This window comes from Mesocricetus auratus, unplaced genomic scaffold (assembly GCF_017639785.1).
Source record: "Mesocricetus auratus isolate SY011 unplaced genomic scaffold, BCM_Maur_2.0 Super-Scaffold_100026, whole genome shotgun sequence".
In the NCBI taxonomy this organism is placed as follows: Eukaryota; Metazoa; Chordata; class Mammalia; order Rodentia; family Cricetidae; genus Mesocricetus; species Mesocricetus auratus.
In genome coordinates, this window is record NW_024429207.1 from 25,436,389 (window position 1) to 25,459,957 (window position 23,569).

Consider the following 23,569-nt stretch of genomic DNA (forward strand, 5'->3'; position numbering starts at 1 on the left):
TGATGGAGCTAAGCTGGAGTACCAGATATGGGACTCTGCCAAAGGATAGAGGCCCCTGCTGCAAGTTGCTGGTGGCCAAACTGTACAAGGGCACCGGTTGTGGGAACTGGGTTTGATTCAGCAGGATGTAGAAAACAAGGGATGGGTGATGGGGGTACTCACCAGCTAGTCCTTAGACAAGGATGCGGAAAGTCTGGGCATGGAGTGGGGTGGTAGAGATGAAACAAAGCATCCTGTAAGTGGGGGAATGTTTAAACTTTGTGGTCATGATCTATGATTTAGGGGGTTGAAACATTGCCTATTTGAAGCTACTGGGCTTCATCCAGAAGCAGTGTGTACAGGTTAGGTCTTGTTTGCTTGTTTGTTAGTCAATTTGATACAAGTTAGAGTCATCTGGGTAGAAGTAATCTCAGTTGAGAAGATTGGCCTGCAGGTGAATCTGTGAGGCAGTTTCTTTCCCAATGATTGACATGAGAAGGCCCAGCCCACTATGAGCAGGGTCGATCCTGACCAGACTGTCCTGAGAGGTATAAGAAAGTAATCTGAGCCCTCAGGAGCAAGCCAGTGAACAGCAGTCCTCTGTGACCTCTGCATCAGCTCCTGCCTCCAGGTTCCTCCTGCCTTGACTTCCCTTCATGACGAACAGAATCTATAAGCTGAAGCGAATCTTTTCTTCCCTGAGTTGCTTTTGGTCCTGCTGTCTATCACAGCAGTAGAAACCTTCATGGGACTTGTTATGGGTTGTTGAGTGAAGGGCAGGCACCTGGGGTACTGCCGAGTTCATTCTATGGGGCAGAAAGGGGGTCCATTTAGATAGAAAGCCAAGTGAGAGAGAAGACCCGTGACAGAGAGAAGGCTTGAGATTTGGGGGTGGGGGCAGGACAGGAAAGCTGCAGCTGTCAGTACAAGGGGCAGAAATCATGAGCATCCTAGCAGAAAGGACAGTTGCAGAGCCAAGGACAGCTGACATTGGAAGGAAGTATAGACTGAGGCAGAACTTAGAGCACCAGCTACGGAGAGAAAAAAAGAACAGCATTATGTCAGTAGAACAGAAAAAACAGCTTCCATCAAGGGAGCATGTGAGGGCTCAGAGGTGAGAGTATGCCCGGGCTCTGGATAGGACTTTATTATTATTATTAAATTGTTTTATACAATAAATTTTGATCATGTTTTCCTCTCCCTTAACTCCTCGTAGATCCTACCTCCTTCCCCACCCAAATTTATTTTATTCCTCTCTCTTTCAATAAAACAAAACACAAAAATGAAAAAACAAAAGAAACAACCAAAAACATCCAGGAAGACAAAAAACACCAAAACAAAGCAAGTGTCTTCCAGATACACAGGACTGATTGTCATGGGCTCACAAAGACTGGCAGCGCATAGAAGACCTGCACAGGTTCAAGCTCGATGAGGTCCCGGTGCTAAGAGAGGGAGTAGACTCGGGCTCCCACCCCTAATGAAGAAGCTACCAGTAATTGATGCCTGCTGGCAAAGGCAAAATCAGTGTGTTCCAACGGAGTCTCACTGGGCATATTAACCACACTGCAGGGCAGGCCCCACCCATGCCTAGGAGTGGTTGGCCAACATAAAATGGATAAGACCTTTTGTCATCTCCATGGCCTTGGCAGTTTGAAACAACTGCAGTGCCCAAGAGCAAGGAGCGTACCTTCTAAAAAGAACTCATCCCTCTTACCCACGTCATCCAAATTCTGCGGATTCCCTGCTTCAGGATGATCCAAAAATATTCCTAATACTTGTTCCAGGCATGGACCTAGGTCTTATTCATAGACAAACTAGTTCTGGTTCCTGTCGGCATCTGTCCATGGGGAGGACTTCTTATTTCAGCTCAAAGGAACCCATGTCTTGCTCAAGGGAAAGAGCGTGGACCTCCCTTTATTACCGTTTGTCACGTACATCTTTATTCATCATACCAGGTCCAGTGGGATAAGACGGTCTGTTCCACAGCGGTGTGGGCTTTCCGACTCGTCAACTACTAAGCAGTGGGCACAAGAACAGCACACTTCTGTTCTTATCTTATTAGATTAAAATCACTGGTAGTGAATGACTCCAAAGGATAGACTCGGGAGTTGGTGTGATGAGACGTCTTCTCTATCCCCGTGCCGAGTTTGGAAAGATGCTGGATGCTCAGATGCGTCTCTGGGGCCACTGACATTACATTGGTAAGGTTATCGAGAATCTGAGCTGAAGGAACGTTTTCCGTCTTGTAACAGTCGGTGCTAAACGGGATGGCGCAAAACACGAGGTCTGAGGGCAGCAGGCAGCACTCATTAGCCGGCCTGGTAATTACAAACCTGTGAGGAGAGCCAAAGGAAATTCTGAAACCGCCGTTTGCACAGCATGGCTACAAGCAATGCCCTGAAGATGACCTTTTTCTCCTTCTGGCCACTGGCACGCAGAACAGGAGGGGTCACTTCTCTAAAACACACCCACTTGGACATGGCAGCCCAGCTCTCTGGGAGCGGCTATTCTCATGATTTTAATGAGAGAGAAGCAAGCCCGTGTCTGGGAGAGCTCCTCTCTATTGGCTTATCTGGCTCCAGGGTTATCTGATTTAGTATACACATGCCTTCAGTTAGCACACTTCTGAGTACTGAAGCAAACTGGGACACGAGCCAGGAAGACAGGTCAATGCTGGACACTGGCCTCACACGTGCAGGGCCTTGGGTCCCACCCCGTGTAACTGCAAACACACAAGTTTGCTTGTTACAACATGCCAGGGTCCCAGATAGTTCCATACAGACTTATATCTATCTCGACCTGATGTGTCTGTCACAAGCGTTTTACATAGAATGCAGCCTGACCAAAGAATAAATTAATTTAACACCTAAATTTCTATTAACAGTAAATCTGAAAGAATACCCACAGCCTGGTGCTCCATGAGAAGACGTTTAGGGAAGCAAGGCACCTCAACAAGCAGTCAAGTTCAGAGCAAACCTCAACAGGTATGAGTTAATACCCAGGATTCACAACAAATGTAGGCAGCTGACCTTGTGTGACTTTCATGTCCCTTCTCCACCGCCCGGCAGGTCCCCTCCATCAGCCAGTAATCTACTCATAATTTCCCACGGGTCCTCTGTGGCCCTGATTGGTTCTAATTAACATTTGGCACAATCACAAATTCCTTTTAAAAGAAAGATAGCATTTCCTTCCTCTCTAATAGATGCAGCGCGTTCTTCCAAAACCCATATTCTACAGACTTTCCAGACCCGTGGGGGCAGGGTGTAGGGTTGAGAGAAAGTGGGGCAGGGGAACCATGTTTTACATAGGTCTCATTATACTCAGAGCCCTGCTCCTCCCCACTGGCCTAAAAGTGTTTTAAACCCACTTAGCCCTCCCTCCTAATCCATGAGTGTCACCTTTAGGTCTCCAGCACTCGGGCAGCATTTTCTTCCTAACTCAGGCTCCATCACCACTGTTCACTGCTACAGTGTTTCTGTGCTCTACAGCTGTGTCACTAGGCTCACTTCTCTGACATCTGCTACCCAAAGATTCTCCATCTCCAAACCACGTTCCAGGAACATCCTGAGTGTTACCACTTCCTGACTATGTCCCACGTCAGAAATCTCAAGCTTCAGCAAATGAGTCTCCACACACAACCTCCCTCCATCCTCTCTCTCCTGCTCTCTTACTCTGGGTGCATCTCCTCTCTGTTCATCAGGATTTCCAGTCCTCATCCCCGATCCTACAGTCTACCATTGTTCCCTGTATCCATGACAACCCTGCTTTCACACCACCCATCAGCCCATCTGAATATTACCTCTTCTAACTCCGCATCACCCTCCCACCTCCTCTCTGCACTGTGACTCCTCCACCTCCTCTCTGCACTGTGACTCCTCCACCTCCTCTCTGCACTGTGACTCCTCCCATCTCCTCTCTGCACTGTGACTCCTCCACCTCCTCTCTGCACTGTGTGACTCCTCCACCTCCTCTCTGCACTGTGTGACTCCACCTCCTCTCTGCACTGTGTGACTCCTCCACCTCCTCTCTGCACTGTGACTCCTCCATCTCCTCTCTGCACTGTGTGACTCCTCCTCTCTCTCTGCACTGTGACTCCTCCACCTCCTCTCTGCACTGTGTGACTCCTCCTCTCTCTGCACTGTGTGACTCCTCCACCTCCTCTCTGCACTGTGTGACTCCTCCTCTCTCTGCACTGTGACTCCTCCACCTCCTCTCTGCACTGTGACTCCTCCACCTCCTCTCTGCACTGTGACTCCTCCACCTCCTCTCTGCACTGTGACTCCTCCACCTCCTCTCTGCACTGTGACTCCTCCACCTCCTCTCTGCACTGTGTGACTCCTCCCACCTCCTCTCTGCACTGTGACTCCTCCTCTCTGCACTGTGTGACTCCTCCACCTCCTCTCTCTGCACTGGCTATGTAAGCACTAAGAAATGTTAGTGCTAAGTAACCCACACACACACATCTTATATTGTTCATTTATTGTCTCTTCTTACTATAGTGTTCTTCCTTCTCGCATTTCTTTCTGTCCTCCCCCTCTTTCTCTTTCTCACTTGAGCTCACTATTTCGGGTAATTTTATTTGTCCCCTGACTGGAATGGGTTCCACCAACCTATTTCTACTCTTCCATTTTTTCACTTCTCCCTGGCTACTAACTGCTTTCATTCCAATGTGACAGTCCTGTCTTGGAACTGCATGGTTGAGCTGTTATAGATTGCATCCTTTCTTTTCCCCTTTCCATTTTGATCCAGATAGATTTTCTCTCTTTCCCACCACTAGCATAATGATCTCCTTTTAATAAAGCTGGAGTCTGAACACAGTGCACTTATGATTTAAGAATCCAAGCCACTGTGACTAGAGAGAAGCATCCATTAAACATTTCCCAGTGAACCCAACAGGAAACCAGGGCATCCCTCTGATGTAGCAGCAGCCTCGTGGGTGGAGGTAGGCCATACAAGAACTCTTATGTAAAGTTAATGCTTTAGTTTCCAATAGGGACAGAATCTCTATTCTCCTTACAAGGTTCATGGGATTCTGATGACATGCTTCCCGTTGTTTGGACCCAGTCTTCCATATTCTTACATCATTATCTATCCCCTTGCATCCTGCTATGCAATAGCTGGTCTGGAGCTCTGGACTTGGCCTTGGTTCTACACTTAAAAGTGGCTAGCACTTTTCAAATCACCATACTCCCCTTTTGTGTTCTGGGTTGTGTCCCTGCTCATCCATCACACGGTATAAGCCAACACATAGGATCCCATAATTATCTAGTGAGCCACAGAAGAGTTGTCCAAAGGTTTTTCTTGGCTGCGAAGAGAGCAGAACAACAGGGCTGTGTAAGCACTTTAATCCAACAGCTGTAAGAACTTCCTTGCGTGTTGTTTGCCAGCTCTTTGCTGCAGACACCCAGAAAACCTGGCAGCCCTTCATTGGCTTGTGATGGCAGTGTAAGGGGGCAGTCACAGAGGTTTGTGATTAGTTATCCCTTTATGATTCTGGTTTCCTCAGGAGCCTCTGGTGGATGTAGTGTGGCACATGGTCTTGCACGTCATTTTACCGTGCTAGTTTTGGCCCCCATTAAGATGAGCGACAGGTTCAAAATTAATCATGAGCAACAGGTTCAAAAATTCAGTTTTAGGGTAAACTTCAGGGGATCTCAAGCATTCCTGCTCTAAAGCTATGGTCAACAAGGCCACAGTTCAAAGGCAGTGGCAGATAGGCTAGAAGCATCTGGAAAGGCGAGGTCAACAGCTGCTCAGTTCTGTGCTTCCTTAGGGAAAGATGGAATTGAGAACAGAAATGCAGGACAGCCTGCTGTTACCTCGGAGATCCAGAGGAGGCACCTGCAGCAGCTCTCTGGGCTTACCCCTCACCAGGCAACTGCAGGTGAGGGTCCCAGAACCACATACAGGCAGGTGGTGTTTGCATCTGGAATTCACAGGCACAGAACACTTGGGCAGTATGTGTTGGGCCATGTTCAGGGCAGAGGTCTACAGAGCACATGCCTTTGGAGGGCCCTGCTGGCAGCCACTGACTTTACAAAGATGTCTCCTTGTCCAGTGAGTGCTCACTATAACCCTGAACAGGGGGATGCAGTGTCAATCAGAACAAAGCACACCGAGAAGTGGATGACTTGTGACCAGGCTGCACTCTACCCCAGCTCCTACGGGATGATGCCCCACTGGAAGCTGCCCACGGGGTTATCTTGTTATGATCTGCCTTTTCCTGCTTTCTGGGCCAAGAAAGTATCAGCATATTCCGTAAACCAGTGACAGTCTTAGAGCCAGGTCCAGAGTTCTGCCTGACTACAGGTGGCCTGACCAGAATTCTCTAGCATTGTAGGAACTGAGGCAACAGCCTGAGCCTGGAACACACTCCTTAGCTTGTCCACCGCTGTGATATGGTTAAAACTGTAACGGCCTCATGTGAGCCTCAGTTCCTTGATCTGCTAAGTGGGTTTAGTTACTTAACTCATGTCATCCCTGGACAGATTCACACAAAAGACTGAAATAGAGGAGATCTAGGGCTTCTTGGAAGGTAGAGGTCAAGGGGACTACGAATGACAACAACCTTACTGCTGCATCGTGTCATGACAAGGTGAAAGGGCAAGAGAGGCCACATGTAAGAGAGGGAGGAGGCCAAGCCCATCCTTCTACTGGTACCCTACTCCTGCTAGGGACACTTAGTTCCTCATGCTCCCTCCACCAGTCTTTTAATGGCTCACCCTTCAACACCGTTGCATTAGGGACTGAGTTTCCAATACGAGATCTAGAGGGGATGCATCCACATATAGTGTTGGGTCTCTCTGATGCTGCTTGCAGATTTAGCTGGAGGATGGAGATTTTTTCCCATCCTCTTTCTCTACCTCTGGAGATTTTTGCAAAGAATAAACGCAACCGATGAAAATGTACTGTGCAGAGACACTGTAGCTATAACACTGTATTGTATTAAATTTTTACTAGTTATTATTTCTGTGTTAAGTCATTTATGATCTGAAGCAACCTAGACCATTGAAAATCAGAGAGTTAAGGAAGTAGGAAATGCGTTATAGTAACAGTAGACTCACCTCAATGTCTGATAGAATGGTTTGGTCTAAAGAGAGAAGCCCCAGCTTACACCGTGCCCTCCCAGACAAGACTGTGGCACAGCCTTCATGTATCCCGTAGTACTTCTCCTTAACCAAACACTGCTCCATCTGAGCACTGATGCCACCTGTTACTAGCATCTGAAGTAACTCCAGGACATGATAGTTGTAGAAGGCCTGGAAAACAAAGGCAAGCCACGAGTGAAATCAGAGGGGCCAGCACATGAACGGTAGGCATTGGGACATAGAGGTTAAGTAGGCATCACCATGTCAAGTGGGCCTCATGGTGCTGGTTTTTATCACCACTATCAAATTCAAATTGAGTTTAAGTTGGCACTTTGGGTAGAGTGCTGGGTTAGTTAAAGCAAGGAGAAAAACAAACAAACAAACAGTGAGGAGGTCTTGTTCCTATAGTGCAGACACTGAAAAGTGAATAATGGTGCTGATATCCCAGAGCCTTCTTCCTCCATAAGTGACCAGAGTAGTGTGTCAAGCCACAATGCCCTAAGCATTGTCAATGTACATTTAAAAAATGTATATATAATTAATGAGATAGATTTTTCCTTGAGGTCACACTGACATTTTTGTCATCTATTCTTGAGCTTTGGGGATGTGAATTTACTTACAGTTCTTGAATAATGACCTATTTAAAGCCACACAGTGATGTCACTCATGGGACTCCCATAGTTCTTTTCACCACAGTAACAGTTATAAGTGTCAGATAAATAGAGTTTTAGAATCTTTGGTGTCTTAGTTGCTGTGAAGAGACACCATGACCAAGGCAACTCTTATAAAAGCATTTAATTATAGGTTTGCTTACAACTTCAGAGGTTAGTTCATTGTCATTGAGGTGTGGAAGATGGTAATACATAGGTAGACATGGTATTGGAGAAGTTGCTGAAAAGTCAGCATCCTGATTCGTAGGCAGAGAGAGAGCTACTGGGCCTGGCAGGGGCTTTTGAAATCTCAAAGCCCCACCCCTGGTGACACACTTCCTCCAATAAGCCCATACCTCCTAGTCCTTCTAATCCTTTCAAATAGTGCTACTCCCTGGTGACTAAACATTCTAATATTTGAGAGTATGAGGCCATTCTTATTCAAGTCAAACATTTGGTGTCCAGGGGAAACCAGAAGAGGAAATGGAGACAAGTTCGCACACCAAAACAAGCTTGAGTCTAAACAATCTGAGGTGTTCTCCATAAACTCCCTCTCCAGAATTAGTTACAATCTTACATCCTGTGTAGTAGGTTTTCTCAAGATGACAGAATACATATTTTCTAAGAGTTTTACTTATTTCATTTTTTAGGTTGACATAACAAAGTAATGGGTTTTGTGATGGCATCTGCATATGGCTGCTTCTTGATATTCTCTTCTCATTTCTCCAGTCTCTCCCATCCTCTCCCATGCTCCTCTGTCATCCAGCTGGTTCCCTTTACTCCCCCAGTTAGTCCCTACTTTCCAAGTGCATATATCCTAATGCCTTGTATACTCCCCACCTCCCTTAAATATCACACTCCCTTCTCGTGAACTCCTTGTTTCAAACATACACATGTACATACACAAGTATACACACATGTGCACACACAATTACACACATACAAGTATACAAAACTTTAGATTCTGCACATGAAAGGAACATGTTTGTCTTTCTGCACTTAACATAATGATTTGTGGGTGCACACCTTCTCCTGTGAATGTCAAGGCTTCCTTTTTTCTATGGCTGCAAACAATTCTATTGTGCTCATGTGCCACATCGTATTCATTAGTCATATGCTGATGGACACTTGACTGGCTGTGTTTCTCAACTGTTGTGAACAGTGCACCTATAAATATAAATGCCTAAGAACTTCTATAGTATGATAGCTTGGAGTCCTTCAGATACAAGCCTAGGAGATGGATCATATAATAGCTCTATTTTACTTTTCTTACTTGAAAGAGATCAATTTTAGAAGAGGGTCACTGGGCACTGGTGGCACGCCTTTGACCCCAGCACTCAGGAGGCAGAGGCAGGTGGATCTCTGTGAGTTCAAGGCCAGCCTGGTCTATAGAGTGAGTTCCAGAACAGCCAGGATATACAGAGAAACACTCTCTTGGGAAAAAAAGGGGGGTCAATTAAAAAATATTCACCACTTTTATTCTTAAAAAATTGACTAAAAAAGAATGCCAATTCTAACTGCACGTAAATTCCTTAAGTGGTATAGTCTTTGGGTCTGGACATTGGCACATGATGTTTCTGTTTGCAAGTTTTTAAAAATAAAGTTCTTTTCTTTCTGTGTATACGTCTGTGTAAATGTGCATGCACACACGGGGGCTGGTCCATGCTCTGTGGGAGAACGTGAAGGGTAAAGGGAGGAACTGGGCGCATGCCGCCTTCACTCTTGCTTTATTCCTTTGGAGGCAGGGTCTGTCACCGCCCCTGGAGCTTACATTACTTTGGCTAGGCTGGCAGTCAGCGAACCCTAGCAACTCTCCTGTCTCTATCACCGTCAGATATGCACAGGTCCGCACTCAGCCTGTTCTGCAGACGCTTCCATCTAAGCCCCTGTCCCATAGGGCACAACAAGCGCTCGTAGCCAGAGTTACAGGTCTGGGGGAAGTGTCCGCCCAGTGTGTCCTCAGCATCTGCAGAAACTCACTTTCCTACCAGCTGTGGAGAAGGTTCAGAGGTCCTTGCACCCTGGTCAGCCTTCGCTGTCACGTGCTTTGGTGGCCATTCTGCCGGGATGAGAGAATCTCAAAGCAGTTTAATCCCCGTTTCCCTGATGTCTGGGGATTTTAGAATTCTTGGTGCTGCTCTCGGTTGTACTTTTTTCTTTTTTGGGGGGGGTGTCAAGACAGGATTTCTCTGTGTAGCTTTGGAGCCTGTCCTGGAACTCACTCTGCAGACCAGGCTGGCCTTGAACTCACAGAGATCCACCCGTCTCTGCCTCCCGGGATTAAAGGTTTGGGCCACCACCACCCAGTCCTGATTTTTTTTTTCACTTCCCACATTTCTATTCCCAAAGTGTAGCTTTACTAATTAAGTTTCCTTTCATCTGGCTGACGTTTTGACCATCTCTCTGACTCTTGTCCAGCCCGCTGGCTCTGGTCTCGATGCTGCTTCCCTCTCGAGGGGCTGGGGTTGGATTCATCTGTTCTTTGTGTCCTCCTTCAGGTCACTGACCTGGTCCTCACCTGGAATTTTACCCATTTGAATGTTGGCGTTTGGCAGCTGATGAACCCTGGTGTCTTAGGGGCTTCATGCTGCCTAGATCTCCTTTGTTGGGTTGCAGTTCGCATCTCTTTTGGTTCCAGTGCCTTTCCTGTTATGTAGCTCTTCTCACTCAACAGCCTACTCTGGAAGGCTCATCTCCAGCACAATGTTAAGAGTCACCTCAGAAATGTAACCTGCTTGATTCCCCTTCAATGCAGACATCTCTGCTTACACAGGGGTTAATGTAGCTTATACTTCAAGAACACCATGGCCTATCAGCTCATTTAGCAGTGTTCTAGTGCCAAGGTAGAGCTATTTGTCTGAGAGCTCAGTAGGGTTTACAAGGTATTCACTGTGGCTAAGAGGAGCAGAGCCATGTTATTTCCTCAGCTCTAGGGAGCAGTGACTCCATGAAGACTGTACATGGCCCAGCCATGCTCTGATAACATGCAGACCGTCTTTGAGGCAAGCACGCCATTCAGGAACACGGAACTACAGAAAGCAAGGTGTTTACCAAGCTCCCCTCAGAGCCTCATGCATTTGGATTTTCTCATTAATATTTGGTCTTTTTGCAACCTTCTCTTGAAAAACCCTTCGTGGGAGGAGTCTGGGAGGCAGTGGATCACATGATTTCCTTTCAGGGCTTCCTACAGTCATTCACAAATGGTTGCACACAGATTGTCTGGTCTTAGACAAGTTCAGATTCCTCAGATACCTTATTCCTGCCTGGGACATTCTTCCTAAAAGCTCTCAGTGACATCCACTCCCTTCCAGGTAATGACTTGCAAGCATCCCCTCAGAATCCCTTGCCCTGGTCATAGTTGAAATCCCTTCCCCCAAGCTCCGTATAATCCTGTCTCCCCTGACCTTTGCCTTGTATGCATTCTTTCTGTTGCTAGTTACCCATGTCTAAGTTGGTCTCTGCTGTACCCTGCTGGTACAGTGCCCAGCACAGTAGGTGTTCACTGTTTCAGAGTGGATTCTGCTCATGGGAATCCTGTGATGGGTGTCAGGGGTCTGCTTACAGCCAAAGAACCACTGAACCATCACCAGAAACTTAAAATGGATCCCACAAGAGGAGCAATACAGAGGGAGATTTGGCGTTGATCTGAATAAATGGCATGCTCCTCCCAAGACCAAGCCTTTCCGCTTGAAAGTCCTGGGTCCTCTTATGGTGATGTCTACATGAACTATTGGGGAGATCAGTCTACAGAGCTCTGACACAGCTGAATGCAAAGATATAAGTTGGGTGTCCGTCCCCCCAGGCATTTGGGATTCCCTCGACGCCGGGACTGCAAGGTTGTAATCTTGAAAATGTGAACATTTGAAAAGATGAAATAATGCCTGTGAAGTTGCCTTTTCAGAAAAGTAAAAAGAGGTCAAAACTGGGAGCAGTGGTCTCTTCATGAGAGGCTCGCTCCAGAGTACTCTGGCTCATCTGCACCTACCGTGGCCAGAAGAGAATCCAAGAAGTTGCCTGAAAAGACGGCACCCGTGGAGAAGGAAGTGCTGAGATGCAGGCTGGTTCCTTTGAGTGTCCCATCCAGCCCTCCAATCTGCTCGATAAAGTGGATGTTGGAGGGGTTCTCTGTAAGACAAGATGAAAAGGCAAAGCCAGCCACGGGAGAGCGGGAGACGGCTGCCTGCATTCCTAAACTCAGTCCTCTCTGGGACAACAGTGCCCCATGGGCTTTCTGTCCCTCTGTGTGGCTCAGCCAGTAAAGTGCTTGCCACACATCCAGGAAGAGCCATTTGAGCCTAGAATTTATGTTTAAAAAAAAAGCCATGGGGCTGAAAAGATGGCTCAGCAGTTCAGAGCACGGCTGCTCTTCCAGAGGACCTGGGTTCATAACTAGATTGTTCCATGAGGACTATAAGACACTTCGAAGCCTGCTTTGTTTCTTTTTGTTTTTTGTTTTGTTTTGTTTTGTTTTGTTTTGTTTTGAGAAAGGGTTTCTCTGTATAGCTTTGTAGACCAGGCTGGCCTCAAACTCACAGAGATCCACCTGCTTCTGCCTTCCGAGTGCTGAGATTGAAGGTATAAGCCACCACCACTGGTTATTTTGTTTTGTTTTTTTTACTCAGACTAACATAAGAAAACAACAATTTCTCCCCAGTCTAAGACAAGCTACATACATTTAGCTAATTTATAACCTCAAAATAACTTCAGACTAGAATGTCTCTGTAAATGGATCATAAGTTAAAAACTTTGCAGATATGCACAAGAACAGTTATAGGTGTCTAAACCAAGGTTATCAGCACGAAGCAACCTAAAATACTATGTGAGTTTCTCTTGCCAAGTCTGACTGATAAAGACCTACTTCCTGTGCAAATTCTTCAGCAGCTTGTCTGACTAGGCACTATGCCCCCCACCTCTGGCCACAGCCTGTACACCAAGAACCTGGAAGCCAGGCGTTGACATGATTACCCTCTCCCCTCAGATGTAGCTTTTGTAAACTTTTTTATTGAAAGTTTGTTGTTGAGTGTCTGTGTGTGTGTGAGTGTGTATACACACACACACACACACACACACACACACATATATATATATATATGTGTGTGTGTGCTAGGTGAACAAAGGAGCTAGAGAGAATTGGAGCTAGAGAATTGGAGCTAGAGAAGGCGAGCTGGAAATAGAAAGAACATCACCCTCAGATTGTATATGTGAGACTTTCTCTTTGGATAGATAGGAAATTTTCCAAAGTCCCCACTGCTCCGAAGGCATTCTTTTCTGCAACCCTGGGTGCAGTTCTGGGAGCTGGACTCCCAGGCTGTGGTAAAGAGCAAAGATTGAGGGTCTGGCGGGTGACTTGTTAGTTAATGTGACAGTGGGTGTCTGTTTCCAAAAGGTCTTTGGCTGAACAAAGTCCCTTATCTCCCGCCCCCACTTAATTCACCATTTCTTCTAACTATATACTTAATCTTGGGAGTCAGAGTGGTTATGAGGGAAGAAACAGTTAAGATATGCATTAAACTTGCAGTCATCTAAGATTCAAGGTGATTACAAGTAGACTGACGGGCTGGTTCAGGTGCTTGGAACAGGCTTCAGTGGATGATGTCTCCATTTGGGGAGAAGCCCCAAAGAGCATCAGAAGGGTTCTGGGACCTGTTCTGTTTCCTTAGTCCTCTGACTATGGATTCTAGAAAGAGCTTGAGGCATCAACTATGCACCATAGAAATCTCTCCCTTGAATATCCCACTTGCAAGGCAACTTACTCAGTTCAGTGAGAATGGGGATCCTCTTGTATATTTTTTGGCCATATTTATTGAAGGTAGATGCAGCCCTTGTGTCTACGGACAATAAAGAGATGACAAGAACAAACAAACAGCTCATAAAACTTGGCTGGAAATACAGTAACATTACACGACCCAATGTCTTAGCTCAGCAAAGTTACTTTCTGGTCCATAACTCAAGTTTTTAGAAGAAAAAAATCTATTATACTTGTCCCTTGATATCTATGGGGAGTGGAGTCCCTGTAAGTTCCAATCCTCAGAAGCTCAAGCTCTTTCTCGGAAAATGTCAGTTAGTTGTGTATCGCTGATGCACACCTCTCAAACACCTTACCTTACCTCAGATGACTGATAATACCTAGCACATTGTAAATGACTACAATAATGTTTACAGAACAATGATGTAAGGTCTATAAATGTTTAGATGTCTAATAGAGATGCATTTCCCCTGGAATACCATCTGCCTGTGGTTGGGAATGAATCCACAGATGCAGAACCCACAGTACAGAGGGTTGACTGTATTTAGTCTCTTCTCTTGGATGGTAAATGGTGCTTGTTTGGGTGTGCACGCACACATGTGTGTACGTGTGCATGTGTCGCAAAGGTCTCCAAGTAGTAAGGTGTTAGTGTTTTGAGTAATAGCTGAGCTGCATTAATATATTCATAGCACTTCTAGGAAACTACTAATGAGTTGATGTTGCTGCTTCACGCATGCTTCTGGAGACCCTCAATGGGCGTCTGGCCCCTAATACTCTCTGCCACTTCAAGGTCCTCTAGAGGATATGGCTTGTATCTTCTTTCCGCTCCTCAGAGCTGAGCGGCACCCCACTCTGAGAACCTTGGGAGTCTGTAAAGAGCAGTCTTTGATGTGGAGGAGGTGACAATCAGAGGCCGTCTAGGTTTGCCAGCTTTGCTTTGCAGTGTGGCCCGGCAGTAATCAGCATGGCTGGAAACCCTTCATGCTTCCCATACACATGTCCAAGAGGTGCCTCTATGGATCCTTAGGCAAGTCCTCGGTCTCAGTACTGTGACCTTTAGTGTGGGGCTGCCCGGTGTGCTGAAAGCTGTTTAACAGACAGCTTGTGTGACCTTACCAAGAGATGGCAGCATCTTTCCAGTTGTGACAACCAAAACTGTCACCACTGATCCTGGGAAACATAAAGAAGACCGTCCACCATCAATTGGTGCGTCGTGGGCCAACCTCCAGCCCTGATATAGAATCTAATACAGCAGAGAAAATTGGAATCTTTTTGCTGAATTAATAAAATGTGGAAAATCACTATATATATATGTACATATATATGTATATATATGTATATAAACAACATTTGGCTGAGTGTGATGGACACACCTTTAGCCTCAGCACTCAGGAGGCAGTGTCAGCTAGATCTCTGTGAGTTCAAGACCACCCTACTCTACATAGTGTGTTCCAGGACACAATGAGACCCTGTCCCCCCCAAAAAAATAGAATCAATTTTTAAAGTCTTCCTATCCTATAAAGAAAGTTAAGGTTGCTCAGGGGGGATTTAATTAACTTCCTTACCCCACCCCCCCAAGGCTCGCCCCCTCAGGAGTTGTTCTGACCTGGCACTGAAGACACCTGGGTAGGGTAGCTGACCCGAAAGGACTGGATGTTGAGGGTGGCCATGATAGTCTCAGTGTCCACCAGAATCTGGCTGCTCAGTGCCTTGGACGGGGAGGCTAAGATGGCGCACATAGAGCACTGCTCTATGTTGACTGCATGCAGATCGCCAGTGTAGAGTGCAGAGCCCTGAGGAGAGAGTTCCACGTTGTGACGGGATCCTCACACGGGCGGGCCTGAGATCACAGTTCATGGTGGTGCTCTTTGTGGGTGACGCAGGGTTTTAGCTAAAGCCTCTACTGACTTGACTAAAACTTCGTTATCAGTTGTCCAACACCCTGTCCTGATTAATAGTTAATGTCTTACTATGCACTGACTTCACAGACCCCTCCTCAGAGGACAAATTTGGATGAGACAAAAGGAAGTGATGGGGAGCAAAAAATCCATTTTGACAACTAAAGAGAAAAGAAAGCAAAAGGTGACCATGGTGATGAAAATGTCAGAGAAAGGAAGCATCATGGAGCTAGAGGTTAATTCTATGTCTCTCACCCTTGCTAGCAGGCCACCCATCCCACTTGTATTCTCCAAATAACTGGTAATACAGCCTCACCTTTGGGAAGCTTGGGGTTTGTCCTAGTTGGCATTTCTATTGCTGTGATGAAGAACCATTACCAAAAGCAACTTGAGGAGGAAAAGGTTTAATTCAGCTTATACGTACACATCACAGCTCGTCACAGAAGGAAGTCAAGGCAGAGCAGAAACCCAGAGGCAGGAACTGCAGCAGAGGCCATGGAGGACTGCTTCTTACCGGCTTACTCCCCAGGGCTTGCGCAAATCTGCTTTTTTCAGCCCAGGGTGGTACCACCCACAGTGACTTGGGCCCTACTATATCAATTATCAACCAAAAAATGTACCACAGGCCAATCTGGTGGGGCTATGACTTTCCAAATGACTCTAGCTTGTGTCAAGTTGACATAAAACTAGCCACCACAAGTGGTCCCTTGTCAGTTTGACACACAGACACATCATTTTTAATCCATAACCTTTCCTTTCTTGTTGATCTCCAAAATCTCAATATTAATATAAGAGCATAAAACATAAATACTTTTAAAGTCCCACAGTATTTAAAAATTCAGTCTCTTTTTAAAAAACATCTATAGTTTCTATCAATGTTCAAAGCCTCTTCAAAATATACAGAGTCTTTCTGAATTATCAAAGTTTCTTAACCATGGATCCTATGACATAAAAAATAATTTAAATACTTTCTTACTCCAAAAAGAATTGGGACATAGAATCAAATCAAAGTAAAATAAAGTCCAACAGTATACAGTTCAGTCTCAGACTTCTGGGATTCAGTCACAATCTTCTAGGCTCCAAAGTGCTTGCAAGAGGTACATAGTTCATCTCATAGGCTCAGCCCAGCTCCACTCCCCAGCTGCTCTTGTACTTGGTGGTCACCCAGGTAATGGAATCTTCACTCTGGGACCTCCTGCAGCAACTGGGCTGCACTTCTGCCAAGAATCTCTCACAGGCTCAGCTTTCTCTCTGACCCCTTCAGTCCTGAGACTTCTGCTTCAACTGAGGCTTTACCTCACCAGTGGACTCTCCTGACCTCTCGCAATGTCAAGTCTCACCTGCTCTCCATGACTCCATGAGGCCTCCAAACCAGTGCCATGAAGGAGATTTTTACACATTACCAAGTTCAGCTGCCAGTATAAGGCACAGCCTTGACCTCCTCAGGACCAGTTTCTATGTGCTGAGCCTAAGGAAGTCCTCCCAGTCTTAGGATCCTCAGTGATGCTGGTCTCTTCTTAACCACACTTATTTCTCATCTCCAGCAAATCAGCATCAATTGTCCTAATAAAGCAAAGGTCTCACCTTAGTGGTTCTAGTCTTTTCCTAACCACAGCTCATTCTTCAGCCCCACCTGACCAGAAGCACAGATTCTTAAAGCTCCGAGTACTAAACAGCGCTCACTGAGTCTTTAATGGACTCTCCACAGTCCTTCTGAAACTCCACAAGCCTCCCTTGTCTGCACTGCTCTCAGTTATCTTCAAAGTTCAAACAACAACTCATTAAGCTCTCAACGCTCAATGGCTTCTCCAGCCCAAAGCTGCAAGGCCCTTCCATAATCCTATCCAAAACCTGGTCAGGTCTGTCACAAAAATACCCTGTGGAAGGGTTTGACATGGAGCATTCCCAACAGCAGTTAAGACTGGGGACTTCCGAGCATCTTCTCTCCTGCCGTGTTGAGTGAAGCAGGGAGGAGGAGACACGGAGGACTTCATGGTGGCTTTTTTAGAACTGCAACTTCAATTTGCTTTTTAGAGAATCAGTAGTTCTTATACACTGCCAGTATTATTTCATTAAATATTCAAATGCTTTGGTACAGTTCACAGTGCATATAATGGACTTCTCATCCGGGAAAATGGTAGCATAACTTAGAGTATAAACCTATGAAAGCTAAATGTAAATAAGACATCAGCTAGAATGCAGCACAGAACTAAGGTTCTGTGTTAGCCTGTTCTGCTTCTGTAACAGAATGCCACAGACTGGGTAATTTACGAAGAAAAGAAATTCGTTTCCCATAATTCTGCAGTCTTGGAAATCCAAGAGTGAAGGGTCATGTTTTATGAAGGCCTTCCTGCTGCATTTTAGTGCGGCGGGGGGATGGGGACACACTGGATAGAGCAGGAAGCCAACTTCCCTTCCATCAGGAACCCACTCCCAGAGAGGCTAGTCCCATTCTCAGGGCAGCAGCATTAACACATTCACGGGAGCAGAGTCCCCATGCCTGATCACTCCTCTCAGCACAGTCACAACGGAAAGTCGGCATTCCAACAACAGGTCCATTTCAGCAGGGCAGATGGAGCCCCTCCTCTCCATATCCTTCTTGTGAGGGTCCACGTGTGGCTGTGTGTTCCATGGAAGATGTGATCAGAAAAGACGAGAAAGTCAGAGCCCAAAGGTCCAGCCAGCACCAGCTTAGGTTTAACCAGTAAGGGAGAAGCAGACTGGGAAACAGAGAAAAATTCTCATTTGTGCACAGTCCATAAAACATGCTGGTCTGAACACAAACTCAGGAGCCTTAATGTCTGGATTTAAATCTACTCTTTCCACTCACTTGTTCTGTGATCTTAGACAACCTACCTACTTGGGAGCCTACTATTCCCACACCTAAGGTTTGGCATTTTTACAGTCTACCCCATATGATTATTTAGAGGAGTAAATAAAATGATACAGGCAAACTGTTTAGCTAATATCTGTCACACAGCAGGTGCCACATAACTGGAAACTATAAATATCATTACTATTGTTACAAATCTAGTACTACATCATTATCCTCGTGTAATGCTTACAGGCATGATATATATCTGGGGAAAGTTCCGGAGAAATCGCCATTCTCTCTGGAAGTATTCCAGAGCCCCGATAAACACAATGTCCTTCAGCTCCCGCCGGGTATAGTTGCTGGCTCTCAGAGGCATCACAAAGTTCTGAAGCCCCACCAGGGCTGAGTGGGCATCTCCAAACACGCATGCTATAATGTGGTTCCGAAACTCATGTTTTGGCTTGTCAGTTCGTTTCTAAGGAGACACATGCCAGACTCAGGTCAGTTTCACAAATAGCTAAGAGTTCTGAGATGAGGCCCACCTCCTTCCCCTCCTGACTCCCTAGGTATCTCCAGAGCAGTACTTTTATAGGCTAATACAGTCTTTCAACTGCTTATACAAAAATGGAACCTACATATAGTTGGTACAGATATATATATATATATATATATATATATATATAGAGAGAGAGAGAGAGAGAGAGAGAGAGAGAGATTGTGTTGAGATAGGATCTCATGGTGTAGCCTTGCCTGACCTAGAATCATTATATGGACCAAGCTGGCCTCCAATTCACAGAGACCCAACTGTCACTCTTTTAAGTGCTGGGGTTAAAGGTGTGCACCACTACACCCCACCTAAAGACTTGAGAATTCTGAAGGGGGACACTGGAATACTGGTAGAGACTGTTACGTGTATTTAAATTTCATATGAGTGAGCTCTACAGCATATACATTGTGTGTGTGTGTGTGTGTGTGTGTATGAATTAGACTATTTCAAATGGGCATATGTAATAACAAGAATTAACACCTGACACAGCTGCTTATTTGATGAAATCATCGGGGAAGACTCTCTGCAGGGATTGCCTGCTGCAAGATAGAAAACTACTTTTCTCCAGCTGCCTAGAGACGGACACGCATGCTAACTAAATCATTAAATGCTTGCCTGTTTAATCTGGTCAATTTTAACTCGAAGCCTCTAAGTAAAGCTCATGCACCATCTCTAAAGTCTAATAGTTGCTCGGCTGAGATGAACTGAACACTTAGAAACAGTATCCATGGCAGACTGCATCTGTGAACACAGCTAGGGAAGGCAGTTCCTCCAACCAACTCTGGTAAAGCCTGCCTCTCAGTTAAGAGAGATGGTGGCTTGGCAGAGTGCCCTTTGTTCAGAGTAGAGCAAAGTGAGCATCCTCCTGCAAGCAGAACCAAGTTCAAAGGTTCTGAGTTTCTGAAATCTGCACTTTTCATTCCTGGGGACTTGGCACTCAGTCTGAACTACATACATCCTACAACCAGTATTTTAAGGGAAGTACGAAGATTTGTTTGTATGCTTAACTAACACAATCTAACAAAATCCTCTCTCCAACTGCCTTCCCTGCCTCTCTTGAGTGTGTCAGTCTGGGTCCAGCTGTTCTTAAGATCTGCTTTGGGCTGAAAACACACATGGCTCCCTGCTCAGTGGATATTTACCTGGCATGGGTAGAAATCCTGAAACAGTTGTTTATAAGCTGATATGTCTCCTAGCTGATATACCAGCTCTGTGAAATTAATGATGCTGGTCAAAAGAGTAGCCGTGTTTTATAAATATTGGAACATGTTCTGTCAGGATACTGGCATTGAACAACAAAGGTGGGACCTAGAAGGAATGGTTTGTGTACTAAAATGCTTTTGAAAACCTAGAAAATATCTGTAATTATTAAATGGTCATAGATGGGGAAATTTTCCGCTTGAGAGCCCAGGGAGGGACAGAACTATAACGTCTACAAGGCTTGGCTAACAGATACCTTTTTTAGTTAATTGTTAAATGTAAGCATAGGAAAGTACATTTTAACCAATAAATTAGGGACACTTTTATTTTAAAACAAAAGAATGCAGAGTTCTTGTAGATCATTTATCTGGCAGCTTTAGGTTTGCTAGGTCTCTGGAAAGCGTTGTTGAGAAGAATTATTGGATAAGCTGCTCAGAAGTGGAACCCATAGGTGATGCCACCTGCATTTTAAACCCCACACGTTGCCCACAGTCTTTGTTACAGGCCACATGGCTCGTGGCCTGTGACTTGTGTGGCTAATGTATCTTTCGTTCCAAACTCATGGGCTATAGAGGAGCTAGTTCTTCTAGTGACTCACAGGTCACCCCTCACCCTGGTGTGGTCACCTACCAGAACCACCTTGTCCAAGGGCATTGACTTGCACCAGTGAAACAAGCCACTGCTGTCCAGCTGCTCAGCGTCATCCACTGTGTCATTTGTCATGTTCCTGAGCAGAGAGAATGGAGAGTCAGTCTGAGAAAGTTCAGGGAGCTAACATACCAACACCGAGTTATTTGTTTTCACAGCCACATTAAAGAACGGGAAAGCTAGTGACGCAGAGTGGCTAAAACTACACTTAGGGTTTTTTTGTGGCTCTGGCTTGCCCACAGCAAGACAACCCTTTATCATGGAGATAACCTGGGAAAGAATCCATGAAGGCCCAGTCATGGCTGATCTCATCATGCACCATCACGTGTGGTCTCTCAAGCATGAGCCATGCTTTCTAGCAATTTTCTAGCAGGAATGTAACCATGGTGCATGCAGTCATACACATGCATGCATAATACCAAAAGCCAAGAACGTCTCTTGAGAGATCAGGGATGTGATTTCTCACAACACTTTGGTTGGAATGGCTATCTGATGCACAGAGGCACCACGTTCCCCCTGGCCTTGTCCACATCACATTCTTCCCACCTCTTCAAGCTCCTCCTCTCACACGAGGCTTTCTGGAGAAGTCTGTGCGGTGTCACCTCTTCCTATGTCTTTTCTGCTGCACCCTTCAGTGAGCACCTGAAGGGATGCTTCCTCACTTGGCTTTGATTTATTCCTGCATCTTGTTTATCCAATGGGGTTGCTGCTTATAGTGTGCTTCCTATATCCAGACACGACACCTACGTAGCACAGAGAGTTCTCTACAAACACCTGTTTACCAACTATCTTTAAAGAGTAAAATACCCACACCCCAATGGTATTCTGTAGCTGTTTGGTTGTTGGAAACAGTGATGCCAAACCTGGATGCCTGAAATGTCCCAGTACCTTTCCTTCATCTAATCCTTGATACTTCCTCACTGATTATGTCATCTGGTTTCAGAAAAAGCCTAGACTAGAAGGCAAGTTCCCACTGCCCTGCATTTCTCTTAGAAGATGGCATCTTTTGGCATCTGAGACATATGAAACCGACCCCACCTTATTATTCATTCAGACTCATTCACATATTTTCCCAAATATAAAACTAATTACAGCCGGGCGGTAGTGGCACACACCTTTAATCCCAGCACTCGGGAGGCAGAGGCAGACGGATCTCTGTGTGTTCGAGGCTGGGCTGGTCCGACAGCCTCCTAAACAATACAGAGAAACCCTGTCTCGTAAAAACCAAAAAAAAAAAAAAAAAAAAAAAAACTAATTACTACAACAGGCTTGATGTCCAACACCAGCCTGGAGAACTTAGCGAGACAATGTCTCAAATGCGTTTCTTTAAAAGGGGCCAGGAATATAGCTAAGTGGTGGAGTGTGCAAGACCCTGGGTTCCATCCCTGGTACCACAAAGGAAAAAATGTTTTGTAACATGTCCTAGTCAGGGACTCTATTGCTGCAACGAAACACCATGACCAAAAAGCAGGAGGAGGGCTGGAGAGATGGCTCAGCGGTTAAGAGCACTGACTGTTCTTCCAGAGGTCCTGAGTTCAATTCCCAGCAACCACATGGTGGCTCACAACCACCTTGAATGAGATCTGGTGCCCTCTACTGGCATGCTGAAGGTTGTATACATAATAAATAAAATATTTTTTTAAAAAAGCAGGAGGAAAGGTTTATTTGCCGTACACTTCAACATTGCTGTTCCTCACTGAAGGAAGTCTGGGCAGGACAGGACAGGATCCTAGAGGAAGGAGCTGAGGCAGAAGCCATGTGGGGAGCTGCTTACTGGCTCACTTCCCAAGCCTTGCTCAGTCTGCTTTCTTGTAGAACCCAGGACCACCAGCCCAGGGATAGAACCACCATGGGCTTGGCCTCCCTCACTGATCACTAAATGAGAGAATGCCTCACAGCTGCATCTCTAGTAGGCATTTCCTCAGCTGAGGCTCCTTCCTCTAATGACTCTAGCTTGTGTCAGGTTGACACAAAACCACCAGTACACAACACTAAGTAACTGAGAATTGTACTTGTGCATTGTTTTCCTGTTACTGTTGTACACTTGGCCAGAACCTCCTTATCTGCCATAGCCCAATGGCTGGTGGATACCTTTCTGCTTCCCATGAGATCTGCTTTGGTGTACGTGAGCATTCATTGCTCTGCCCTTGGCTTCCTGCACCCCACATTCCTTGAGGTACCTCCACTTCCCCCCAAAGGGCAGGATTGCCTTCTTTGTAAAATGTGGAGCTCCCTGGGTGTGGTAGCACACACCTTTAATTGCAGCACTTGGGGGGAGGGGAGCAGGTCTCTATTTGCTCAGGGCTCTGGTCTACATACTGAGTTCCAGGAGAGTCAAATCTACATAGTGAAACCCTGTCTCAAAAAACAAAAACCAAAACCAGCCAAACGAAAATGTGTGAGTCTGTTCTAGTGTGGATACATAGAGGTGAATGTCACACTTTTTTGTCCTTTCTTCTTTTACCACAGGCCCCACAGCTTGCCTATTGTGATGAAAGCTGCAACCAAAGGGTGAGTTTAGGAATCTTTTTAATATACTAATTTCATTCCCTTTAGCTAAATATTCAGAAATTGAATTATTGGATCACTTGTTGTGGTGATTTGAAAGAAAATGGTCCCCAAAGGGAGTGGCACTGTTTGGAGGTGTTGTCTCATTGGTGTAGGTGTGGTCTTGTTGGCAATATGTGTCTCTGTCGGGGAAGCTTTGAGGTCGCTCTTCTCAAGCTTCCCTCAGTGTGACAGTCAGTCAACTTCCTGTTGCCTTCTGGTCCTGCTGCTGTGCTCCCTCTCATGATGATAATGGACTACGGTGTCTATTCACAGCAATTAAAAAAAAAAACTAAGACACGTGTATATTTTATTCTTTGAGAAACTTTCATACTGTTTTATATGAAGGTTATACTAGTGAAGTTCTTGTATAGTTAATGTCATTCAATCATTAAAAAATATCTGCTATGTTGGTCATAGTAGTTTATGCTCCACTGATAATATATTTATC

General features: G+C 45.6%; 1 protein-coding gene across 6 annotated transcripts in view; it reads right to left on the bottom strand.

The window, feature by feature from the left end:
• Positions 1–1,104: 1,104 nt before the first annotated feature.
• Positions 1,105–23,569, bottom strand: part of Kcnu1 (potassium calcium-activated channel subfamily U member 1) — a 71,961-nt gene continuing 49,496 nt past the window's right edge. For all 6 annotated transcript variants that reach the window (XM_040731744.1, XM_040731745.1, XM_040731743.1 and 3 more), the window contains 8 exons: positions 20,554–20,650; positions 18,427–18,651; positions 15,070–15,256; positions 13,471–13,545; positions 11,703–11,842; positions 7,044–7,238; positions 5,172–5,284; positions 1,105–2,312 (listed from right to left, as the gene is read on the bottom strand). In XM_040731744.1, coding sequence (XP_040587678.1) covers positions 2,030–2,312; positions 5,172–5,284; positions 7,044–7,238; positions 11,703–11,842; positions 13,471–13,545; positions 15,070–15,256; positions 18,427–18,651; positions 20,554–20,650 — 1,315 coding nt within the window. In that variant the 3' untranslated portion in view covers positions 1,105–2,029. The remainder of the gene's footprint in view (positions 2,313–5,171; positions 5,285–7,043; positions 7,239–11,702; positions 11,843–13,470; positions 13,546–15,069; positions 15,257–18,426; positions 18,652–20,553; positions 20,651–23,569) is intronic.